Below are 27,638 nucleotides of genomic sequence, written 5' to 3' on the forward strand. Positions count from 1 at the left end.
TCTAACAATAATTAAAATCAGCCACACAGGTGGACTGATTCAGGTACAAAATTTTTAAAGGCAACTATACAAATAAACATAACTCCTAAATGCGTTCACATTTCATACTTAATATATAATATAAATACAGTAAATATATTGTGTGTGTGTGTGTGTACTTATTATTCTTCATTATAATTATGCATTCATTTTTAATACTTACTATAGAATGTCACTTTGCATAAATAAAATGCACATATACATTATCAAAAACAATTTTGGCTGCACAAATAACAAGTGCTTCTTTTTTGAATTTTAAAAAAGTGTGAATTGTTTTATTTTGCTTTATTTTAAAGCTGAAGCGAAAAATGGACGTTTTGATTTATTCCAAAAATATCCCCTAATCATTATACAATCATCATATATATAATATCGCTATTCTGTGTGTCTGTGTAAGATAACGCCCGCCGTACTATAGGGTTTTCATTCCAAATTGATCCTTATTCATTTCAAATTGACCCTTTTTCATTTCAAATTGACCACTTTTCAATGTAAATTTGAAATTAAAGAGGATTATGTTCGTATTATATTCGTACGTTTTGTTGTCAGTGTTTTAACTGTGACGTATATATGTACATATGTCGAATCGAAACGACTATATTATACAGGTTTTTCATTCCAAATTGACCCTTTTCCGTTTCAAATTAACCCTTTTTTACTTTATCTATGTACGTAGTAACAATATATAAAGTTTTGTAATCATGCGAAAATTCGAACTCGAGATTTTTTATTTCAAATTGACCCTTTTTCATTTAAAATGAAACCTTTTTCATTTAAAATTAACCCTATTTTCATTTCAAATTGATATTGAAAAGGGGTCAATTTGAAATGAAAAAGGTTTAATTTTAAATGAAACAATTTGAAATGAAAAAGGTTTAATTTGAAATGAAAAAGGATAAATTTGGAATGAAAAACCCGTATAACACTCTTTTCGATTCGACATATGTACGTCACAGTTAAAACACTGCCAACAAAACGTACGAATATAATACGAACATAATAACAGATCAATAAAAAACCTATATATTTACTGTTTGCTACCAATGTTTCCTCTGGACAAATGAGCATCTAAGCATTTAGCGCACATCTATTGAAGATTTATTTAATTAAATAATTAATTAGTCCATTGCTTTTTTATATTGTTTATATGTAGGTAGTTTTTACCATTTTCATTTTCTACCACAGAATCGACACAATTTTTTTTTTAATTAATAGCTTAATATGCCGTAACCATTCCATCGGGCACAACACTAGTTATATTATATTCATAAAAAATATACATATTCACAAAATGAGCATTTAAATTATTGTCAAATATTTTTTTCCGTTTGTACATACATTGATTATTTTTATTTTTATTTATTTTTTTGTTCAACAATAAGTTAAAGCTTCAACATCGAACGGACAATGAGCATGTGTGCACTGACACACAAGTGCCTACATAATAAACATTAACAATTGTTAACAAAGAGACAAAACAGTGTCAAGATCTTATAACGAGTGAATCACCGAACGAATTCTATTCCCATCATGGAAAATTGCAATGAAACTGAACTCGTGCAAATCGAAATTCGTCGAAAATACACATGTGGCACTGCATACATACATACATATATTCTGAATATAATAAATAAGAGTCCGTCCATTGCACTTGCCACTCTGCATACATTATATTCGACAAATTTCATTTGCAATGCTTTGAAGAAGAATCGCACCTCGAGACGAATCTCGAGTGAAAATTGACTAGCAGTGAATAAATATAACGTCCGACAATATTAACATTTATTATACAGGTGATTCGTTCAACTCAACGTGGTACACATTTGTAAAGGGATCGTTTGGATCTGTTCTACCTGTAGACTTGGATTTATACCTATAATATAATATAACCATTTTCCTTTTGAAAGAAACTAATTTTGATCTGAATTAATTTTTTTAAGCTTTTGGTCATATTGGATATAAAAAAAATCAAAGAAATATTCAATTACACATTGAAATCAATTAAGTTTAGTTTTATGGAATTGCTTTATCAGATTTTCAATAGTTGTTAAATAATTTTTCAACTATGAATCAGTGGCGGCTCGTCTATATGGGCTGTGGGGCTACAGCCCTCCCAGTATAGTACAAATGCATGCTATTTTTACTGTCCATATTGGCTGCAGGGCTGCAGACCTCCCAGTATAGTACAAATGCATGCTATTTTTACTGTCCATATTGGCTGCAGGGCTGCAGACCTCCCAGTATAGTACAAATGCATGCTATTTTTACTGTCCATATTGGCTGCAGGGCTGCAGACCTCCCAGTATAGTACAAATGCATGCTATTTTTACTGTCCATATTGGCTGCAGGGCTGCAGACATCCCAGTGTAGTACAAATGCATGCTACTTTTACTATTCATATGGGCTGCAGGGCTGTAGCCTCCCAGTGTAGTACAAATGCATGCTATTTTTACTATCCATATGGGCTGCAGGGCTGCAGCCTCCCAGTGTAGTACAAATGCATGCTATTTTTACTATCCATATGGGCTGCAGGGATGCAGACATCCCAGTGTAGTACTATTACTAGTATGCTATTTTTAAAAATTATTAATTTATTGTTCAAACAGTCATTGAGCCTTATTTATTTTTTTAGAATTTATACACAAATGTGCAAAATATTTCAACTGCGGCGCACTTTTTAATAAGCTATGTATAAGCTAAATGATTACCCCTTTGAATGCCGAACAACGCCGATCGGCGTTTTGCCAACAAGCCTATCAGCCTGAAATACGCCTATCGGCGTTGTTTTTTTTAAAGTATGTAAAAAATAAACAAGAATACTACCCGCTAGCCTTTCCAGGTAGCATTGAAAAAAAAATGCATTGAACATGGTTCGTGTAATCCGTGTTAATGTTTATAAAGACTGGTTTACACCGGAATTCCTAAATTTATAATCATAGCAGAATTTCTCGATGAAAATCCCTAACTGCTGAGGATTTTAGATTGTGGCTTGGAATTTAGATTGTGAACATTACATCGTAACAACAATGAAGAAGATGGAACTAGTTTTGGAAAAATACATTCACTAATAGACTTCTTTTGTTTATTTTATATTGTTGTAAGATATATTAGAGAGGCTTTCCATTGGATTTCTAAATAATTCTAGTAGTAGGAAATGTTGGCGAAATTTTCAACGTGGCGGGCTATCAACAGAAAATACGTCAGCACTCAAAGGGTAAAAACCATTGAAAACGAATTAGAAATCGTTTACAGGAGCTACAGCTGGATTCACAGTAGGCTGGGTGCACGTATATACGCAGCCGAAATCAGCTCAAATAGTCAAATACAATGTTTTGAACATACGCAAATGGATACAATGTTTTTCAGAAATGGCTATATATTGGTTTTTTTTTTAGTAAGACGTGGATTTAAGTCTTTTTTTCCCTTGTAACGATCCCAATACAATGTGTATCATTGACAATTCGCAAACCACCTCATACAAAATAAAATACAAACAAACGAGATAACGAGGAACAAACACCTGGACACATTCAAACATCGTCCCGGCGCTTTCTGAGCTTTCCTTCAGTCTGTATCGTCTTGGAGACACTATCTACACACTCGGCCAACGAAGGGTCTTCGGAATCCTCGTCGTCACCTGTGGCCACCTTGGACAGAGCCATAATGTACGAGCACGCTATTCTGAGCACGGACAACTTAGAAAGCTTCTGGTTGTGGGAGTACGCCGGTATGGACTTGCGCAAGGTGTCAAAGGCAGCACTGATCGTGTGAACTCTGGTGCGTTCTCGAGCATTGGCTTCAATCCTCCTTTCCCTGGTCATGTTTTTATAATTCCTCTGCTCCCGAGGAGGAGTTGGGGGAGGCGGGAGAGGAGGTGGCACCCTAGGAGCTGCCTGGTTGTTCTTGGCGAGGAGTGCGTCCACGCTGAAGAAAGGTCTAGCTTCCGATCTTTGGAAGGTCGGTGCTTCTACGGGTGGTTGAGGAGTCACTGCAGGATGAGGTGGTACCCTCTCATCTATTGGGTCCCACGTTTCTGTCGTCTCCGCTTCTTGGTCGTACCGTATCCGCTTCTTGAGTGGGGCTGCTGGGTAGTCGCCCTTCAGCTTCAACGGCTCCACACATTTTCTCTTGTTCTTGACGAGAGACTTGGGGACGACGACCCGGCCCATCTTGAGCCCGGAGTCGTCCGAATTGGAGCGGTTGCTCTCCTCGGAGTCATCATCGTCGCCGCCGGAGCAGAACCCGGCGTCCTTCTCCAGCGTGTTCGGCGATGGCACATCTGTAACAAGTCGAAAGAAAATTTCAGTCAAATATGGCAACAATGGTCATCCACTTCTTAATTAAAGCAACATACTACTAAAAAATAACTTCTTTCCAAAAATAATATAGTTTTCAATTCGATTGAACCAACAAACGAAATGTTACCAATTTACAAAAATCGACTCCACATTTGTCGATTAACCCTTTGAGTGCTGACGTATTTTCTGTTGAAAGCCCGCCACGTTGAAAATTTCGCCAACATTTCCGACTAGGATTATTTAAAAATCCAATAGAAAGCCGGTATAAAAATTGTAACTGATACAATCAAACCCTATATATGTAGCTATCGCCAAGGATTTGAAGTTTTGTAAAATAGTGTTAAGACTCTCTAATTTAGATCATAAGTTATTACCTATGTAAGTATTTTGATGATTATATAATAAGGAATAGAGATAAACATAGTTTTTATACTAGAAATAAGGACAAACTAGTTGTAAGTAGAGTAAGAAAGAATAAGACGGCTGGGGGTGTTTTTCACAGGGTGCGTCAGGTCTGCTAAAAACATGGATGCATTCCTGCGAGGTGCGAAGAGACACCTCTGTGAGGGAGAGTACATATAAGTTAATTATAAATTTTAGAGTTAAGTATAATAATTAAGATGTATTTTTAAATTAGCTTGATAGCTAAAATATATATAAATAAATAAATAAAATATCTTGCAACAATATAAAATAAACAAAATAAGTCTATTGATGAATGTATTTTTCAAAAACTAGTTCCATCTTCTTCATTGTTGTTGAAATGTAATGCTCACAATCTAAATGCCAAGTCACAATCTAAAATACTCGGGATTTCTGCTATGGTTATAAATTCAGAAATTCCGGTGTAACCCAGTCTTAATAAACGTTGACAAATGAATGACACGGATTACACGACCCATGTTCAATGCATTTTTTTCAATGCTACCTGGAAAGGCTTAGCAGGTAGTAATCTTATGTACTTAGTACATGCTCAAAATACAATGCCTATCGGCGTTTTTCAGGCCCATGGACTTGTTGGCAAAATGTCGAACGGCGTTGGTCAATATTCAAAGGGTTAGGTTAGATTAGGTTAGGTTAGGTTAAAGCATATGCGAGCTCCATAAGCACAGTTAGGAGAAATTACAGAGAAATATAATATAAGGATCAGCAAACGTGCATGCTTTTTGACAGTACCTGGCACACTTTTGGCAAATATGTAGTTGGTATTAAAGTATGTTTACATGGTCAACTTTTGAATGCAAGTGTCACTAGACCTATAAATAGTCGGCAGTGATATTATTTTAATGGGCAGTTAACCCACTGCCTTCCTTGACACAATAAATTGACTGTCTGTCAAGCACTCATGATACAGCAGTGATCCTCGAAACCAAAAAAAAAATACTAATTCGGTTGATGGACTATTTTCCGAATGGACGCTTGGCCGAACTGACATTAGACCGACGGGCATTTGACCAATCGGACATTAGGTAAATTTTTAATTGTTTAAATTGATCAAATTTTAATAAGGTCAATGTGATTTCTGAATAATATATCTGTTTTTAGTAAGTTTTGAGTAATTTTGATACACAATCGGCCAAAAGTCCGCGCACGTATACATATATTCTGCATAATAAAGACTGAGTTTAAGTCGCAAATTTTATCGTTAGAGAGCCAAGAATGAATATTTGTTTTTATCTCACTAGGGCGTATTTTATCGTACGATTCGCATTAGTAAAGGGAGTGTATTTTCTCTTCTTGAAAAAAGTTTACATATGTATGTATGTGAATAAGGTTTTTGAAATCTTTGATCACCATTTTTTTCTGTGTATTGTTTATTTTCATTTACACTTAAAATGGCTTGTATTTTACCGGTAAGTATTTCAGTCGATTTTTTCTGTATTTAAATATGAAAGATCAGTATTCATATTAAATGGCTAGTGTTCAGTATATGTACATTTGGTTAGTATAAATAAAAAAGGTCAGTATTTATATTAAATGGTCAGTATTTAAACATAAATTGTCAATATTGATGTTACATGTTAAGTTTTATTTTGACGAATGGTCTTGATACGATGATACGATCTTGATAGACAATTCTATCCAACAGACATTGCTATTTGTTCTGGCAAATGTCCGTCAGATTTTTATACTGTCCATTTGTTACTTACACTGACATTTAATAATACATTTATTTTACATTCATATATACATATATACCAGGAATGCCTTACAGGTAAACCCCAATGCGCCTTCCTGGCCGATTACAAACAATTCAACATTTTTATTACAAAACTCGCTGAATTACGATACACTGAAAAACTCAAAATGAACAAGACATCTATGAATTTTGTACATAAATCATACTCAAATATGGGTTTGTACATAAATCATACTCACATGGGTTTTTCAGCCAATTTAACCGGGGAACCGTTTCAATAATAAACAAACGGTGGATAAACGTCAACGACTATCTCGCCGGGCAGATTTCAAACGCGCCTTACACGGTATTTTCGCACCAACGTAATGGCGGAGGATCCATTTACTTATATTGATGACCAAAATGAGCAATATGGCAAAGTATGAAAACGATCGGATAAGAGGCAAACTTTTTCCTGAATTGTAATCTTAAGTGAAACGTAAAGGAGGTATGTAAAAATCGACTCGTCGAATATGGAATCGGAATAGTTGAATATGGAAAATGGAATCGTTGAATAAATGCTGTTTCATTCGGATCCTGAACCCACCCCTACGCAACAATATCAACAAATTCTAGATGGTATAAACTCGAATATGCGAGGGACAGGAAAGGCTTTTGCCAATTTGGTGCAACTGTTGCAATGAAATCAGAAAAATTGGCAAACTCTGATAGGAAACGACTCGTGACTTGAAGTTTATGGATTTTATTTTTAATTTTTACACTTTTGTTATTTTTTTTCTCTCTGAATGATGTATTATTTTCCTTTTGTTGCTTTTTTTTTATTATTTTATTTTACCATGTTTTCTGCTTTTGCTTTTTTCCTTTATTTACAGTTTACTTGTTTTTATATCTTTTTCAAATGTAGGCCATTGTGGCGCATTAGGTTCTTCCTGTAATGCCACAATGGTCCAAAACTATTAAATAAATAAATTAAAAAAAAAAAAGTCACAAATTTCCAAGTCTAACCAGCCGCATTACAGATAATATACTCAGAATAAATTCTTTTCAATCGAGGTCACCTCACGGGATCGAACCCAGCGACTTCTCCGAGCTCTGCTGCCATAACACTGACCATTTTTTTAATACAATACTGGTGGAAAACTGATTTATATACTTGATTAAAATACTGGCCATTTAATTTGCTGCCATATAAAATTTACGTAAAATAAACCCTTGTGTAAATTTTAGTGACCCGACAAGCAAATCGTCAACACGGTGTGATTCTACGAAACGACAGAGCATTCTTTCCACCAGTTTTGGATAGGATCGATCCTCTTTCTTGCGAATAACAAACAGCTACCAAAAAACGAAATAAATAAATACTAGTATGCTAGTGTCGAGGCGACCCTGGGTGGTGGGTGGGTGGGCGGGCGGCCAGCATCACTCCCAGATGTTCCGATACATTATCTCGAGTTGGCAGTGGCGCCTCGCCGCCACAATCGCCTACCCCAGGCCCTCCTCTAAATTCCATTGTGATACTTGGCACGGACACCTCGCACATGGTCAAACTCGAACGCAAACATCTGTACACGAGCCACCCAGTTTCGGTGTTCGGAATGTCCGGATAAGCGATCGGTTTGGCGAGAGGGGGGTCAGCCCGGCTAGCGCCAGGTAACGCGGCTCGCTAACGAAGTCCGACTCTCAAATTTAATAACGCCACCTCTACCTGTTATCCCGACGATCAGATAAAGGGCCGGCGAGAAGTGGGAAAAAAGACGAGAGAAGTGTGTGAAGGAAAATAAAGTAAAAAGGAAGCGAGACGATCTCGAGAATCTTGACAGTTATGCATCGGGGCGGCTCGCTTCAATGTGCGCCTGGACGCGTCAATACTCTGGACCGAATTAGATTGAGATTTTACTATAAAATGTACATATAATGCACTAAAATGATTTAACTACCCACTTCGCTACTAAGACATAAAAAACGTCAGGGAGAACTTTGAGGGAGTATTTTCGAGGGTTTGGTGCAAACGATCGAAAAGCGCCAGACAGATTGAACCACAGATTAACTGGATGGCTGCTTTAAACGCAATTCTCGACTTCACGAATGATGGATTGCACATCAGATGACGAGTAACCTTTCGATGTGCACAGATGCAATTATAAGTACGGGGAAGTAAAAATAATAATTCTTTGATTTTTTTTTCGATCTTAGTGCGTATCTACGTAAGTCAAAACATCTTCGACAAACAAAAGTCGAGGATTACCTGTATGTGATTGTTGATGATCTAATTTTAGGTCAATCTCGAAAATTTATTTAAATTGAGCATGTTGTTTTAACTTTCAATATTTTATTTTATATTTAATATATTGATTATAATTTTATTTTGATATTTGAATTTAATTTTAATATAATAATAATATTTTTAATTTTGATATTTGATTTCAATTTTTAAATTTAATTTTTATTTCGATATTTTGTACGCTACTGGTTTTATCCTGCTGGTTAAAACGTTGGACCAAAATCGTCGTTGGTTTGGTCCGTACGCAGCATAATACGATTTTTTTTCACCATCGTAATGGCGGATGACACTTCCACTTATATTGTATATCTACTTGTTTTATATTTGTATTTTACTTATTTCATCTTTGTTTTTTCTTTATCAAATGTAGGCCATTGTGGCGCATTAGGTTCTTCCTGTAATGCTACAATGGTCCAAAACTATAAATAAATAGTGTTGACCAAACCGAGCAAAATCGCAAAGTTTGAAAACGATCGGATAAGAATCCAAACTTCGTCACACGACCAAATCGTTTGCAAGCTAAGATGTATGTAAAAAAAGACGTATCCACAGTGTTTTCCTTCTTTTCCACAAGGAAGGAAGTATCCATAACTAGGCAACACATTTTCACGTTCCAATTATTTCTCAGTAAGAAAAAAATTCACGATTTACACATTATATTTATTTATTTTATTTTATTATAAGTTTAAGTTTGGACCATTGTGACATTACAGGAGTCCCTAATGCACCACAATGGTTCAAAAAATACAGAGAGATTGGGAAAAAAAAGTTTGTATGTAATTATCCAAAAATTTAGTTTTCGATCAATTGGTCAATTTCTCAATTTCTCAACTCAAAAGTATTAAATTTAAAACATGTATAACGCTGCCTCCAACAAAATACATATTTGAAACATACATAATATGTACGTATGTATGTATTTATATACATATGGATATTTATTAAAAAAATAAAAATAAAAAGGCGCCTTTGGCGCCCCTCGCACCGAGCGCCCTTGGCACTCGCCCATGCCATAGCTTCGCTACGGCACTGCTGGTATATGTTTGTTAAAATAAAATATATGTAATTCAATTATATATGTACATATGTATGTATAATATTTAGATTCAATAAATCCGTAACAAATTTCGTCATCAAAAAACAAGCCAACAACGTTCTCAAGATAACCAGACAGTTCTACACAAGACAATCACGCGAGAAGAGTGAAGTTTGAAGTTTGTGTATAAAAAGAAAAAATTGTTGCCCCAATTATATCTGAAAAAGTTTATATACAATGAGCGATTCAAGAGATTAAAAACTAATGAAACCCGGTAAAAAATAAATAAAAAGAGGAGACCGATATACATACATACATACATACATACATATAAGGAAAGGTACCATTTCTTCAAAATACTATACGATTAGAATTTTATCAACCAAAACAAATCATCAGTATGAAAGGATTAGCGGCGTATGAATTCTATAAAATTCAACTTAAAAAACTTGAAAAAATGTTTAGGGATTTATACAAAGTAGATACAAAATTTCGAGGTACAATTTTTTAAGGATCACAATATGTACTTCTTCTGACGTAGGTTTTCAGGTTTCAGGTAGGTAGGACGTAGTTTTCAGGTTTTCGTTCAACCAACAATTACATATACATACATCTCTTATTATACAATACATGCATACATATGTACATATATTTGATCGCAAAATAAACTTAACATTGCGTTACAAGATCCTTTTGAGGACAACGAGAGTTGTGATAGAAGGAATAATAATCTACAGACGCTGCAATGGCGCCTATGGGGGCGCAAAGGGCGGGTCCCCATGTCGCGGCGACGCCACAAAGTCCACCAATCTATCCACCACCCCTCCCCCCTCACACCCACAATACCAGGTAAATCACAATAGTATATCCCAGGGCTGTGGATTCGTGGAGTTTTCAGTTTCGAGTTAAAAAATCGAGCGACTCGGACTACGATTTCAAATTCGAGGGCTAGTCAATTCAACGAACAATGCAAATTTTTTAGTGACGTCACCGTGAAGGAAGATGCAGTATTTTCAAACGTGTCAATTACGATTATTTTTCACCATAGTAATGGCGGACGTCATTTCCACTGATATTGATGACCAAACCGAGCAAAATGGCAAAGTTTGAAAACGATCGGATAAGAACCCAAACTTCGTCAGACGACAAAATCGATTCTGAACCAAGAAGAGGTTAGTAATAATAATACAAAATGAGCTATTCGTTACATCGGTTGGTGAAATACGAATATATTTATGTAGATGAAAATCTTTTTACACATTGAATAAGAAAAAATAAGAAAAAAATCCATTTTAAATAATTTAATTTTTAATATTGGACTTCGAGTCGTGTTTATTTTAACGACTCTACAGCCCTTTACTTGTAAATGCCATTGTTACAATGACACTTACGTAACATTCATGTATGCATTTAAATAAATAAATATAAAAAGGTGTGTGTGTGTTTGTGTATGAGTCGCATTAGAACGGAATACTTGAGAACGATAAAACAAGACAATGCATCGGAATGAATCAAAGCGTGTATGCGTGGCATTTGCGTACCGAATAGAACGAGAGGAAAGAACGTGGCGCCAGTCTGGAACAGGGGCGTATCAGGATACGATAAAATAATCATTTCAATGAAGTGTCTCAATAAAATAATCGATTTATTGCTTGGCTGTAAATTTCGTACGGAAAAAATCGACTTTAAATAATTAATGCACGCGAATTATACGGAGTCACCTGTTGCCCATATTCGTATATGGGCAGTTTCGAATTTCCGAAATTTAAATTCCGATATACGCATTATGAATATGTATGTATGTTTGTTTGTGCGGAAAAAAAGTGCGAAATTTAAAATATGCAAAGAGAAAAATGCATTGCTTAAAAAATGTGTAAGACGAATTTTGTTTATTGAAAATCGTAGTGTGACCAAAGTAAGTACAGGTTATTTCGCAAGTCCGTGTTGAGAGAAGTTTCGACAGTTTGTCAGTATATATGTAATTACAAAAATTGAAATTAACTATAAACTACTTTCCCTCTAAAAGAGACGTATTCGATATATTCGACTTCATATTTTAAAATTCTACATATGTATAGTTGATGTAATGGAGAGAGTACAGGGAATTGAAATAGCAATCGACAGGCCACGTAGCAAGCAGAACAGACGATAGATGAAGGGAAAACCTGCTCGAATGGTACCCGAGAAAACAGAAGGGATGCAATGAAGGCCACAAGGAAGATGGGTGGGTGAAATTAGAAAAATGTGTGGGATGCAATGGATGAGAGTTGCCCAAGACAGAACAGAATGGAAGCGTGTGGAGAGACCTTCATCCAGCAGTGGCGATTGACTGTAAATGAAGATAAGTATTCGAATGGTACCTGATGTTTCGTGATCGAGATTTTAGTGACTTGTGCGAGATCGCTTTTTGCGGAATAATCACCGAACCATATTGTTATATGTAGTCGTGTCATCAGCACGATATGTCAATTTTAATCTCCAAACTGATTTTTTCAGTATTAAAAGCTGGGCAAATTTTAAATTAAAGTTAGTTAGCTCTCAGAAATTTCATTTTTAACAGGTTTTTTGTACTATTTCGAACTGAGAAATGAATTATTATTATTCATATTAGCCACAGAGCGGTCAAAAGTGGTTCTGTGTGAATTTCACCTGCATTGTAATTTGCTTGAATCATAGTTCAGGTGCGACATTTCAAGTTCATCTCGACCATACATTAGCGTAAACCTATAACGAGCAGATTCCGTCGATTCTTCTCGAGAAAAAACGAAAAATGAAAAGGAACGAGGATAAAAAAGACGAGAAGCACCCACGCACAGTGTGTGGCGTATCGAGAGACACAAACAGGTCCGCGAGTACCCGAGGTGAGACAAAGGAATACCGCATCAGTCATCGTCGTGCACGTCAATCATCCGGAGTATGCCGTCTACAGCTCGCGGACAGATGTTCTGTCGTATTTCTGTCACTCTTGGCTAACACACTCATACTCGTTCACAACATGGTACCCGTGTATTTAAACGGTAATACCAATTAAAGACGTGGAGCGGTGAAGCACCTCGTCCACGTGCTCCTCCGCACCTACTTAATGAAGGATGTCAATTGAGCAGACAGGTATATGCTTTCGATAGCACCTCAGTTCCCAGAAGGTTTGTCAATTTTAAAATCAAACCCTTATTTTTTGCAACGGAAGCGTCCGTTATCGAGCGCAAGATCTTATCAGGAAGATTGCTGCATCAACACGTACCATTTCTCCTTGAAAGAATCGACGGTCTTGAACTTTTTTCTGTTTCTGCGATGAGTGCTATGGACAGGAAATAGGATGGTGGAGTTCAGAGCGTGTATGTATGGTTCCATGTTCCATCGCACCTCTACAAAACTGGTCAAAGCAAATTGCTCTCAACCTTCACAAAATCCGGTACAACATTCAAGGGAATACAATAAGGTCGAACGACCAGCTACGGAGATGGTTAATTGAACGGTCGAACGTGCATTGACCAGGTGCTATTATCATAGAATTTAGCGAGTGATTTGGGAGCCAGAGAAGATTTAGGATAATACTGTTATGTAAATAAGCATATGCATATTTTTCAGTACACATCTGTGGCAACATAAGCTTTATTACTTGATTACTAATGCATGAGTTCTCAAGTAATAAAGTTCTAATAAAAGCTTAAAGCTCTCGCGAATGACCACCAATTGTAAGGATTTGAAACATACTTGTTAATTCTCACTTCATACAGATATATCTCTTTTCATTATGCTGAAATATTTTAGCTAATAGGAATCGTGGATTTCAAAAGCTCTTCAGCCAATAGGAATCAAGATCCAAAAGTTATTTAATGCATAGCAAAATTGACATATATTTGCTATCTTTAGCTCTCAGAACCATGTCTTAAATAGTGTATCATATCAAATCACTCGTCTTATATAAAGTACCTAAGCAAAAATCAGGGCTACAGCTATAAAAAGTTCCTAAGTCAAAAATTTTAAGGAAAAGAAGTACTCCATAGAGTATTTCGCTTTCGCTTAAGTATATGTAGGTATATATTATACATATCTATTTTGAAAAAGCTTCTTTATAAAAAATGAGTAATAAGTAAAAAAAAAATCAACGTGACGAAATTGAAACCTTGCGGATACATAAATAGACACACGAAGTACTAAGATAAACAATCAAGATAAAACTTAAAATACCTGGAAAATATGACAGGTAGGTATATTAAAGTGCAACTGCATTTTGAAAACCAAAAAAAGGTGATAATTGCGATTGCAAAAAAGGCAACTGACACGTCGGTTGGTGGTCTTCAGGCAAAGTTTCAACAGACACAGTACGATCCGAATATTTTGGACAGACGAGTAGATCAGTCGTTCGGCAAAAATCGCATAATGAAAAGCACGGATTCGCAGAATTGTGTTCACGTGTTTCTCAATACAACTTTTTACTTTATTTTTTTTAGGTAAATCAATCGTGCGCGTGAGTACATATACACATATTGACGATGACGAGTGGGCAGATTCGGTCAATACTCTGAAACGGACTGCACTCCAGACGAGAAAAAAATCACGACGTGCAATCAAGATTGGAGATAGCCAGTTTTGGATTTGATCCGCCTACCATCGTTCGTTAGACCGGCAAAACAAAACAAAAAATGCGATTTCACAAAATCAGTCCTAATTTTCTATACTTATATGTAAGTTCTAACTACAAGACTAAACACAAATTGAGCATCATTATCATTATCATTTAAATTCATTCTTCATCTACTGCTAGATGGACTTTTCATTAATTGTAATAGTAACATGACCCACAAACTCTCCAATCGCCCCACTATGTCAGCTACTACACTTTGTAAACGTTTTGACATTCAATGACTAATCCTTTTCTGGCAAAATACATGATAGCATCAAATCAAATATAAAAAAATGCCATTGCCTACTTATATATGTAAATATGTTTATATGCAAGTATATCTATGTACATATACACCTGGAATATATAGAAGCAACATATGTCAACATACTTTTGTTTTAAACCATCGACAGTATTGCTTTGGTGTGTACCTACCATAATGACCGGTAATTGAGATTAAGATTGTTCTGGAAAGACAGCTATTGTTCTTTTTGATTACACGCACAAGCCAGACGAAGAAGATGACTCATTATAGTGCTCTAACAGAAAGGTGTGGGTTAATTTAATATAAAAGTCTCGTTTATAAGGAGGGCCTTCGGAAGTGAGTGGTTGGAGTTCTCAAATCTGGCATAGATAAGTTTGGATTTGGATAAAAGTCATTGGAGTAGGAATAGGATTAGTTTAATACAAAAAACTCAATTTGGCACACATGTCCAAATGCGATGAGTGAAATAAATTTACAAAGTATTTTTAGGTACACCTTGAACCCTACTCCACCTGCTTTAATGCGCAGGCACTAAAAAAAGGCACAGGTATAAAGGAAGTGTCAGATATGAGGATTAGATAGTAAGCTTAAAGGTTCTGAGAAAGTATTGCAAGTGCATAATCCAAATGGTTGATTACAGGTACAGAGTTTTAAACCGTTACCATTTAGACTTTCACGACGCGTTGGAACGCGAAAATAAAATCTAACGTCCTCGAAGTTTTATATGTAATAGTTGAATACGAGGAGTCAGACTAGTTATGGACAAGGGTATGGGAAGGGTATGATCCCTCGGAGACTGGAGCAGGTGAAGGGGATGGATGTTTGGCAGGTGGCGCCGCAACACCTGTTTCACCAGCCACTCCAGTCAGGTAACCCACACCCAACCACTTGTGCCCTGTTCACCTGTTCTCGGAGATACCCACAACTCTCGTTGCACAATCGTCCAAAACGGTACCTCCACCCATTCAACACTTTTTATTCATATGCACGTGGAATTTAAACACGTTCTTTTTTTGCTCGTCCACTTTATTTCGGACCAGTGTCACCGATAAGATGTCACGGCGAGAGGAACTGTGCAGCTGTGCAAGTTGCGTCGTTACATATGGATGTGTCACATTTAAATGCATTAACATTAATTAGCGAGAGAAAGCTGTGTTAATCTTTAAATTGTATTTAATGATACATATATCTACATAAAATCTGAATCTCTCGGTATTTATATAGTTAAGTAAGCATATCAATAATACATACAAATGTACTACACCTACTTGAGGGCAATTGAAAACTACTCGAGAAAATTTTTTTCCGGTAAATGTACTTTCTTTCAACAAACTATTGACACTCAAGTATAATAGAAGTTGAAATACAATTTTGACGGGTACAATGTCAAAAAGTGTTAGGTACCAAAAAAAAAATGTATTAACTGAAAATATGGTTAGATCATTGGTATAACCTAGGATGTGATCCTTCTCCCTCCTTATCCCGTCAGCGGCTGACGAATAAGGGACAACATTTAAAGGGTTGACAACAATGACTGCTTGTCGATTGCGAGCACATATTGGCGAGGCGTTGTTGACTCAACATCGAACCATCAATAAACTTATTGGGGCAGGTGTCCATCGAAACTGAGGGGGCACAAAAGAGGCTATTGTAGCAGGGGAGGAGGGACGGAGAAGGGGGAAGAGGAGGTCGTGCCCCCCAAATGTCAAACGGGGCAGATGCTCACAGGACAGTTGCTAGCACTTTTATTGGCGGTTGTAACAGATGGCTAAGAAAAGAAACGAATAAGAAGGACTTTGATAATAACACTTGAACACGTGACCCAGTCTGCACATCGTAAATTTGATGTTACGCATAGATAGATATCTACTACACACAGCACGACAATGAAGGCAAGCAGTGTAACACTAATAGTAAAGGTACCCATTTAAGTTTTAGATATGAATGAAATTTACAATTCATACACAAGAGCTAAAGCTCGAAAAGCTTACTCTGATCTCAACATATGTAGTTCGGATGAAATAATAAAAAATATTGTCAATTAATTAAGAGTCAAAAACAATTTAGTTACATCTGATTGGATTTGGATACAACATCGCCTCTTTTACCTTTAAAATTTTGACTAACTAGACTAGTGATCAATAAACTCTTAGTCCAGAAGATTTAAATATTTGTAATTTGTCAGCTGAAGAAACGACTCGTCTTTCAACTTAAAGGTCCTTCAGACTACATATATTTACAAGGGAAGGCGTGACCAATGTTGTAAGAATCAACGAACTTTGTCTGAAAACTGGAAAGTCAAACTGATTAAAAATATGATAACGGAATTGTATCATAGAAACAGAAGGACTTACTTTTTGGGTAGGAGCTTATTGTTCTAAATGAGAGGTTTGGCGTACTTCATATGTACATACATACATACATATGTACATAGGATCGTCTTTAGACATCCTCACGTTCCTGTTTCCGACATTTGTCGACCTTTCGAATTTCAACATTTCCTAAATCATCCCTAGTAATCTAATATATAAATAACCAAACAAAGCTGCTGTATCTATTTAAGACGCAATGCTCATATTTTAACATAACCTCATAAGTTCTCGTATCTTAAACCAAATCTCTTATGCTACTCAGAAAAACATGCAAAATTTAAATTTCAGGAGACACAACTTGAAATCCAGTGGCAGAAAGGGGAAAGGAAGAAGTGTCGAATGAGATTATCTCTTCACCCGAATCATCTCATCCACCTGTCACTGTATCAACTGATCCACTCGGCCTTTTTCAATGCATCGTCCGGATTTGGGACACGGACATATTTATTCAAATTAGACGCATAATGAATGGGGTGTGCGACACGCGATACAAGTAGCTGAATGAATGGGGCTCGCGGTGTTGTCGTTGGGACCGGATGTCGGGCACGTGGCGACAAACGGGGTTTCCCCTTGTACCGGAAGTGTGCCCTTTGTACGTGTGCCTCAAAACGAGGTTAATTTTTAAAGACGTTACGAAAACGTTGGGGTTAAACCCAACGACATCCCACCCCATCGACACGTCGAGGGGGAAGGAAAAGTATAATTGCTGTAATTATGACAAATTTAATTGACTTCAAAGCAACGTGGAAAGAAAAAAGTCGTGCTTACATCACACATGCAATTAAAAATAATAATTAAATAAACGAGATTCAATAAAAGTGTTATGCAAACTTTGCTTTCTTACATCTAAGCGTGGGTAAAGAAGCAGGCTTCATCTACCTGGCGAAGGAGTGAGTGAGTGAACAAGGCAATGAGTGGGTAAGCACGTAACCAGACGATTGGATAAAAATCAGACTAATCAAATACATATTTCCAAGTTCTTCCAGATAAGCCTATGAATTTTCAATGAAACCCAAGAATATAGAAATTGGAACAAGGTATTGAAATGTAAAAACATACATACATGGATCAGTGTTTAGCATGTAATACTTTCGATTGTGTGGTCAAGGGTTCTATTCCTGGTTTTGTTAATGGCCCGACCTTGGAAATGTGACTCCAAGGTCAATCGTTTCCCTTCAGAGTTTGCCCATTTATCTGATTTCACTGGAAACGGTTCCAAAAAATTGACAATCCCGTCCAATCTCTCGCAAAACTTTTTTGGTTTTTAAAAAGCTGCAAAATTTGTTTTCATATATGTCTTTATGATGATCGGGGTTTTGCAATTGGCCTTGAATAATACTTATGTACAGTGTAGACCATACATGTATAAACAAAATATAGTAAAATTCATTCATACTACTGGATCGTAGTATTGTGAATTAGTGACCAAAAGTCCTATACATACATAGGGAATTCAGTACTACTACGGATACCAAAAATCATTTTCCGCGAGTCAATATTAGCCCTATCCTTAATTGAAGTCGTTTAAATTTGTACTTATACTTGCGAAAGTATCACTCAAACTACTATGATCCCATCACTCACACCAATATGAAGTTAAATGGATATTGATAGATGGATCTGGAAACCAGAACGTAGAAACATATCAATTAATCTAAGAGGCTTGTTAAGACAACAGATACGCTCAAATTGATAAGCTCCACAGAAATTTTGACAGCTGAATAGATTTTTATACGACAAACTCATAGAAGAACGTGCTGTGTTACACTATCTATCTTGCACGATTGGACACAGTTGCCAAATCCTTCTGAGCTGTCATCGCATAACGTAGCATGTTTGCTACTACGGTAATTGGGATTTTTTGGGTTCAAAAGTTTATACACACATTATATAATACATTCAAGTTTAAAAAATATGACAGTATAGTGTGTTTACTTATGTGAAATGAATTGAAGTGATCGTCCCGACAAGTTAAACTATCACCACTAAGCTAACATCTCCAGCCATTCGAAATGGTTTATTGATCTTTCCTTAACGTTTTCTGTCGCGGGAAAAAATCCTGTTTACACAGACGACAAGGGACACCATTGTTTACAAAAGCGCCAAGCAAGGATATCCATGACAAGGCTGAAAATAACTTGAGCAAATATACACACGCGTCTTCTCCCAGATAAACCATGCAAGCATTTCGAGCAGCGAAAAACAGCAAACTTTTGTTAAATATGCAGACACACACGCAAAATGGAATACAGATATTAAAAAAAATGTGACCGAAAAAAAACGAGTACGAGCGAAAAGAGGCAGATCAAATATAAACCGGTAGCTCGTGGTCTTTTTGGCGTCGTCGGAAACTGATAGGACAGAAATAAATCCACAGATGGTTTCGAGGAATCTTCGAACGTAAAAAGAGTACGACGTGGGGAACATATGTGAAAGTATATTTCTGGACGAAATTGAAGAGGAACAGAAGAGTGAACCTATGTAAACAAATGGACCATATGGTCGAAAAACGTTAAGTTATTTACGGATGTGCTCGAAAAGCCAGACTGAGAGATGCCAAAGTGCCAATCGACGTTTACGTAAAAGACCCAGACCTGATACAATGCAGCGAAGCTTTCAACGTTCCTTCTGAAACGAAAACAAGAGACGAGCAAAATCTGAAGAAAACAAAAACACGTCAGACAGCTAGGCATTCTATTATCAGACAGTATCTGATGAAACGGTGCAAGAAGATATTATGTAGTCCAGTTAACGATCTGACCCGCGAGGTACCAATTGTGTCTTACACGGCATTGTTTTGGTTTACGAATTCCTTTCTATGGTTGATCTAGACGAGGTCATTCAGTTCAGCGAGATCTTCATTAGAACTTCCTACTCGTTCCGAGTCAACAATGTGCCGTAATTAACCTCGTTTTACATAAACGCTTTTAGTACGAAAATATCAACTATACCATGTATTTTCGACCAGACGGTTCTTAATATGGAACACACACACACATATATCAGTTATTATGGTTAAACTACATATCTATTAGCTAATAGTCTTAATTATTCCTGAATGCGCCTATATAAATATATACCAATGAACGAGGTGTGAATCTACCTAGACTTTAATACTCCATTACCCAGATAAAGTGCCTACTGAAATATATATATAATGCATAATAGATACGTAAAGCTTGACTAATGCATATATGTAATGTTACATACTCCACATAAAAATATGTCGTGGGAAGAACACTACTCCTGCATACTACCTTCTTGATAAGATAAAAGGAATAGACAATATAATGTGCATTTTTAGCCCAGAGACCGATTTCAATTATTGTATCCAATCAATTGACACATCAACATCCCACTTTAACTTTTTGACCAATCTTACCCTATAGTCTCTACAAATATACTATATGTAGATACAAGTGATTTTTTTCATCGGATTGAAGTTAGTGTCATCAAAATCTAGCCAGAAGCTATAGACACACTTAAAATAGAATCTTTTAACTATAACTCAACAGCCCAATATTTTCAGGTCGAGTTTTTCCTATGACACATGAGCTGGCCCAGTCTTGAAGGATTGAGATCATGTTCCTTCTAATATATAATTTCGAAAGAGACTTTGTATGTATGCATGCATGTATTTAAGTTTTGGTTCTCAGAATCCGTGACGCTAAATTTAATAAAAAAAAAACACAAATGAATATTCACATAAATTGAAATAAAATCGTACTATTCAAATAAATTAAATTAAATATTTACAATTAGATAAGCCATGTTTAAGCGGTTTACATTACATATACCGAGCGAAGCCGGGTAAAATCACTAGTATTTTATAAATGTATGTTTGCTTTGATTTATAAAAGTAGTTGCTGAAGCAATATTAATTGAATATACAGGTCTGCATCACGGCATCGAATGTTGAAAGATCGAAAAAGCAAATATCGGAAAGCAAAGATCGAAAATCGAAAGATCGAAAAGAATGTATGCATGGTAAACGGTACTATTTATATATATATATATATATATATATATATATATATATATATATATATATATATATATATATATATATATATATATATATATATATAAATAGTACCGTTTACCATATAATATATCAGTGGCATGCGGTGAAATTATCTCTCTTTTTGTCGTACAGCCTTGCTTAATGTGCGCGGGCAGGATACGGGAGGAAAAGCCAGTTTCTCTTGTATCCTGCTCGCGCAAATTAAGCGAGGCTGTACGAAGGGGGGAGAGGGAGTTTTACCGCACGCCACTGATATATATAATACCCGCTTTTCATATGTATTCATGGTAAACATTTTCAATTTTTCGACTTTTCGACGCGGTGACGGTCACCGGAATTTACATACATATGTATGTACATAGTCCTGCCTAATGGCAATTATTCAAGGGTAGTAAATCGATGCGAAACTCTTTTGTATCATAAAATATCACAAGCAAACTTATAAAATTTTATAATAGTGAATATACGTGTACTTTACAATGTTGTACACACTCCTGTGGTATGATTCCACTGGGAAAAATTACATCTTATGCTTAGTTAATTAAACTGTAGTACTGGATGATTTAATCGAACGTGTCGATCTGTCATTTAATTGTAGTTGGAAATCGCAAATTGGCGGCAAATTGTGCGATCGTGCCCTCTAGATATGGCGGGCTGGTCGCGTGTTTCGGCCAAGGGGGGCCAGGTGCGGCGCCCCAGGGACGGGGGCGACCCTGGTGGGGGCACAGCCGGCGGCGTCAGGTGATCCACCTGTTTTGGCCGACAAAAAGATACGAAAAAACATATATATGTAACATATATAAAACAGGGCCCCTAATCGCGCGAAGCGTCCCACCGTACGGACAGACAGACCCTTGAAACCATCTGCGTAATTATTCCGCGCAGGCGCGCCCGCTCCTTGACAAACAAAAAAGTAAAAAATAAAGGAGTCAAGGTATACAAATTTCTAAAAAATGCTTCCAAAGGTAGGGCTGGAATGGTGACCAACTTTTTGTACGCTCCGTTTCGAAGGAGTGAAATTTATGATTAAGTCATCGATGCTATTTTGATTCGAGCTGCATATCCACATATACATATTTCAGGTTAGAGTAACTAAACTTAATAAATGAAATACTAATAATTTGTATATAAAATTATTATTTTGAATAAAAACACAAATATTTTTTTTTTACTATCGCCATCTAAGTTTAAAATTAATAAACAAACGTCAACGGTAAACGTCAAATAGAATGTCGGCGGGCAAATTACAAACGCGTCTCACACCTTATATTTGCACCATTGTAATGGCGGAGGCTCCATTTACTTATATTGATGACCAAAATGAGCAATACGGCAAAGTATGAAAACGATCGGATAAGAGGCAAACTTTTTCCTGAATTGTAATCGTAAGTGAAACGTAAAGGAGGCATGTAAAAATCGGTGATGTTGATGCAAAAAATTGGTTTACTGCTGAAATATTGCCCACACGGTAAAATTTCCGCGGTAAACCGCATACGGTGAAATGTCCGAACACGGAAAATTTTATATTAATTAGTAAAGCCCGGATAACCAGCGTGCCGTTCATTGTTCAAATGTTGTAAATGCATTGTTAAAGGTTTGCTGAACCTTTTTTAGAGCGGCGCGGCGGCTTTTTTAGCGGCGCGCTGTTTATCCGTACTCTATTAATTAGTCTTCTTTTGACTTTTGGAGGGGACAGAAAGGAAATCGAAAGGAAGGATCATCATTTTTGAAGAGTACGATAGACTATTCGTACGTCCTATTTTTTAAATATCATCCAAGACAATGAAGAAAATTATGCAAAAACCAAGGGCGTCATTTGGGGAGGGGGGGGGGGGAGGGATTCACCATTATCGATCACTATCAAGCAAAGATAAATACAAGGATAAAATATCACTGAAAACACGATGAACCATGTATGTATGTACGTACATATGTATTTATATGGGCTAGGGGTGCTGTGTTTTTTTCGCATGTTTAAAAGTATCTATATGAGAGGCGAATTTTTTCCTGAATTGTAATCGTAAGTGAAACGTAAAGAAGGTTTGTAAAAAAAAACCACGTACCACTCAGTATGTTTTCGCCCATAGTTGGTTAAGTTAATGACGGAGACGAATAAAAACCTTGTAAAAATTGTACCCATAATGGTGCTCCTGTTGACAAGTAATCTACAACAGTAACTTTACACAAAAAAGCAAACCGCAAGTTATAGTATACATAACTGTCGTAAAATTTCAATGTTCCCATGTTTGGGCATTTTTTCAAAATAAAATAAATCTTGAAAAATTTAAAAATGCAAACGACTCTAATCTGAGCACCTTATACAATGTACGTACATACATGGGAGGGAGCAAAAAAAAAGCTAACTTGAATTCCAATAGGACTTGATTACAGCTAATGGGGAAATTTGAATGACGCTCATCTCCTGTGGCCAAAACTACGCCAAAATGATAACAATAAAAAAACGGCGATGAAAATGAAAAGAAATAAAAAATACAGCTACATCCTCGGTGGGATCAAACGCGGAGAGGCATCTCTGAGCCGGAGGCGCACAAAATTAAATAATATTTAAGTCAGGTAAAAAATGGCGGCGTACCTGGAGCACGCAACTCCATACATAATATAACGAATGAGTCCTAAAAAGCAGACCGCAAACAAATTTCAAATCACCTTATTAAAAAACTAACAACATCCTTTCGGTCAGGTGCACATTTTTGCGCCGCAAGATGGCGACGAAAACAAAACAAGACGATAGTAGAAAAAAAGTACAGGTGTACCAATTTGTCGGGGGAGGAAAGGAATTACTATTTGGTGCAAGGTTAAACGTTCCAGATTGCCTCGTGTGTACATAAATGAATAATTACGCTTTTAAATGAGGATTATTATTATTTTGGGTATTAGACAATTATGTTTATGCCATGTGCTCGGGTCTGGACTAAAATATGCGCTTTGTTTCAACATGAGGTTGGCGCTGTTTTGACTTGGAAGTTTCGCGTCCATTATGCCTCAATTTAAATAATTACTTAAATGCAGATGGAGAAAAAGAAATCAAAAACGCTCACGATTTCATTTAAATTCTCCCTCGGCTGAAACTGAATCGAAATGAAAGCACACATGATAACGAAGTGACGTGCGAGGGAATTTAAATCATATGCATTTTGCCGAGTGAAGTTGTCAATGGCATCATCAGGATGGCAATGCATAATTGCGATTTTCAATCACAGTTTCTAAAAATGTAAATAGTAGTATTTTGCACGTTGACCAAACAGCTCTCGACAAACACAGATAATCCTCATATTATATTTAGATCTATCGTTACAAATGGAAATGGAATAGAAGAAGGTTTCTTTCAGCAGCAGATCGTAAATCACTGATTATGACATGGTGATGTTTAATTGAGAAAACGTAAAAGAGGTTAGTAAAAAGTAAAGCGTCCGGATAATAATACATTTCAATATGTATATGTATATTAGAATACACGGGGAAGGCGGCAAAGCCGATAGGCCCACGGGGATTGACTTAGTATGGATGATGAGTAGAGGTAGGATAGTCACAGTGCTATCCATTGTTCGGCAAACCTTTAACAATGCATTTACAATCTTTGAACAATACACGGCCCCCTCAGGCTCCGGTGACTAATTATGAGATAAAGCAATAATACTCATAACTAGAGGTAGGACCAGAAGCGTGCCGTTCATTGTTTATTGTTCGCCGTGCATTGTTCATTTTTATGATGAACCTCTTTTTTGTATCTAGCTTTAAATAATATTTAAATAATATTTAATTTTAAAGTTTTAGTATTTAAAAAGAAAAAATATAATAATTTAATAGAAAAATAGTAATTAAAATGAAAATTAATAAAAAATAATTATTGAAATTATAAAAAGAAAATTTATTTCTGGAAAATAGATACAAAATGCCCTGTTTCCTGGAAAAAGTACGCTTCCGGTCCTACCCCTACTCATAACTAGAGGTCGGACCGGAAGCGTGCCGTTCTTTGTTTATTGTTCGTTGTGCATTGTTCATTTTTATGATGAACCTTTGTTAAAGGTTCGCCGAACCTTTTTTTATTGCACTCTGGCTTTGTGAATAGACCCAAAATGCCGTGATTCCTGGAAAAAGCACGCTCTCTATCCGCTCTTTACTCATAAAATTAATAAGATAAAAGACAAAAAAAAAACCACTTAAGGATATGACTAGTGAGCGTACCCACAGCGCGCCGTCCATTTTTCAATTGTTGTAAATGCTTTGTTAAAGGTTCGCCGAACGTTTTTTTTTTGCACTCTAGCTTTGTAAATAGAGCCAAACCACCCCGATTCCTGAAAAAAGCACGCTCTCTATCCGCGCTCTAGGTACGACATGAGAATACCAAAAGATACAAAGAAAAACAAAGAAAAAAAGTTAAAAGATAAACAACAACAAAAAATATCTTAAAATAAGAAGAAAGAAGAATTGAGGAAATCCTTTAAGTTTAAGAAATACACCTAGCTTATCCTTAAAAATATGAAGGTTTTCAAAAATTACTGCATTATTGGGAAGGCTATATAAGTAGACACCGGGTAGTCACCGTGCTTTTTCTAGGAATCGGGGCAGTTTAGTTCTATTTACAAAGTTAGAGTCCAAAAAAAAAACGTTCGGCGAACATTTAACAATGCAATGAACAATACACAGCACCCTCTGGGTCCGTTTTTTTTAAGACGGCACCTTGGTTATCCGGCCTTTATATATAAGAGTGTTTCAGCAAATTTTCTGGTTCCGTTATAATAATAGCAGTGGTTTTTACCATATACATACATATCTTAATTTGTAAAATAGCTCGACAGCAGATGATTGATGTACCAAACGAATTGAGGCAACAACGAAAGAAGTGGTTTAAACATATTTGGGACATCATTTCTACACCCGACGAAAACAAGGTGCACTCATCGGTACTTAATTTTTGGCGTGCATCGTTCCCAGGATGAATTACAATTCCGTCGATCTTTTTTGTCTCCGGCGCACGCTTTTGGCAGCACTCGCGTGAGTCAAGAGAAAATTATTAAAAAATGGAAACAATCGGACAACCTGTGCCGGTTTCCGGCATGTGCGTGGCATCTGCCATACCGCGACACCTTCCCACTTCAACAACGGCTGAAGATATCCGAATTTGATAACTTCTTTTCTTCGGGGGGGCCTCAAGAACGAGGAACACCTTTTCAGCAAACAGAACGTCTCTTTTTTTAACGACGGCTGTATACATACATACATATGATGAAGAAGAGACACATGGCGCGCGTGAGCTCAACCCAAATTTACATACAGAAGGGGAAAGAAATAGACTTATGCATGAAGTAATTATTATGACTACTACCGTTTCCACTTCATTTGTGACGCAATCTGCTGTGTATTTATGTTATGTATGTGCGAAGTTCCGTTTTAGTGACTTTTTTTTGCCAATTTAACATTATACACGACATGAGCACATTTGCGATGATCGAAGGAATCGGCAGGTGTCCGTGACAAATGGCATGCGGAACCGTCGCAAATTATTATCTTTTTATACCTTTATAAACACGTGTATTCATTACCTCCCCTCAAGTTAAATAAGGACTGTGAGAACAAGCAAAAAAAAATCGATGCTTTTACGGACATCGCAACCATGCCAATTTGGATGTACAAATTTGTTAAATAAATCACGCTAAATTTTAGTGCATGACATGACCCGTTTTGGAGAGCCAATTATCAACCGATTTTTCCAAAAAGGATGAAGATTTTATGATGACAGTTTGCAGTAAATCCAACTACATGACAACAGGCGCAGAGATTTGTCGACAGTTACCTTACAAGAGACAAATATCAAATACAAAGACTTCGTTTATGATAATTTTGTCTTTAATCTGTCAAAATTGTCAGCAGCATAGTTTGGTGGTTGCGTTAATGCCAACCACCGAGAGGTTCTCAGGTTTGATACCTCGATTGAAAATAATTTATTCCGAGTATCTTGGTTAGACTTGGATATTTGTGACTCCGTCGATCGTTGCCTATTAAAACTTGCCAATTTATCTGATCGAGAAATCGTTGGTGAAACAGTTCCCCATCAAATTGAAAATAACCATCTTACCCATAATGTCAATATACATACATATGTATATAAACAAGTTTAATACAATAGATGTCGCTCAGGGGCAACCCGACAAATGGTATCATGGGGAAATATAAAAATGTATGCCGCCTTTCTCAAGTATAAAATAATAATACATAATAAATCTTTGACAAATTAGTGGTCTTTGAGAAACCGCTACGACAGGAAAATTTGTAGAAAACATGAATGGTGATAAATTTGCCGACAAATCTGTGGGCACCTGTTTCAAGTCAATTCTGATAAGCAAAGATCGGCAGTGGGACGATGCTTTTGGCACAAAACATGGTTCACTATTGTCAACCATCTTTTTTTGCTCTCTTGCTTTGTATACTGATGGAGCGGTCTATTGTTATTTGACGAGCACCCAGCCAACGCCGAAGATGTAAGTGACAAGATATTTCTAATATAAATTAGAGCACTACCTATGTATGTATATAC

The 27,638-nt window shown here is 36.4% G+C and overlaps 1 protein-coding gene across 1 annotated transcript in view; it reads right to left on the minus strand.

Annotated features, from left to right (window-relative positions):
- Window positions 1-1,363: 1,363 nt before the first annotated feature.
- The window catches only part of net (atonal bHLH transcription factor 8-like protein net), a 40,774-nt gene continuing 14,499 nt past the window's right edge, over window positions 1,364-27,638 (minus strand). The window contains exon 2 of the mRNA XM_077434787.1: window positions 1,364-4,318. Coding sequence (XP_077290913.1) covers window positions 3,570-4,318 — 749 coding nt within the window. The 3' untranslated portion in view covers window positions 1,364-3,569. The remainder of the gene's footprint in view (window positions 4,319-27,638) is intronic.

The sequence above is a fragment of the Arctopsyche grandis genome, chromosome 7 (genome assembly GCF_051622035.1).
Source record: "Arctopsyche grandis isolate Sample6627 chromosome 7, ASM5162203v2, whole genome shotgun sequence".
Lineage (NCBI taxonomy): Eukaryota > Metazoa > Arthropoda > Insecta > Trichoptera > Hydropsychidae > Arctopsyche > Arctopsyche grandis.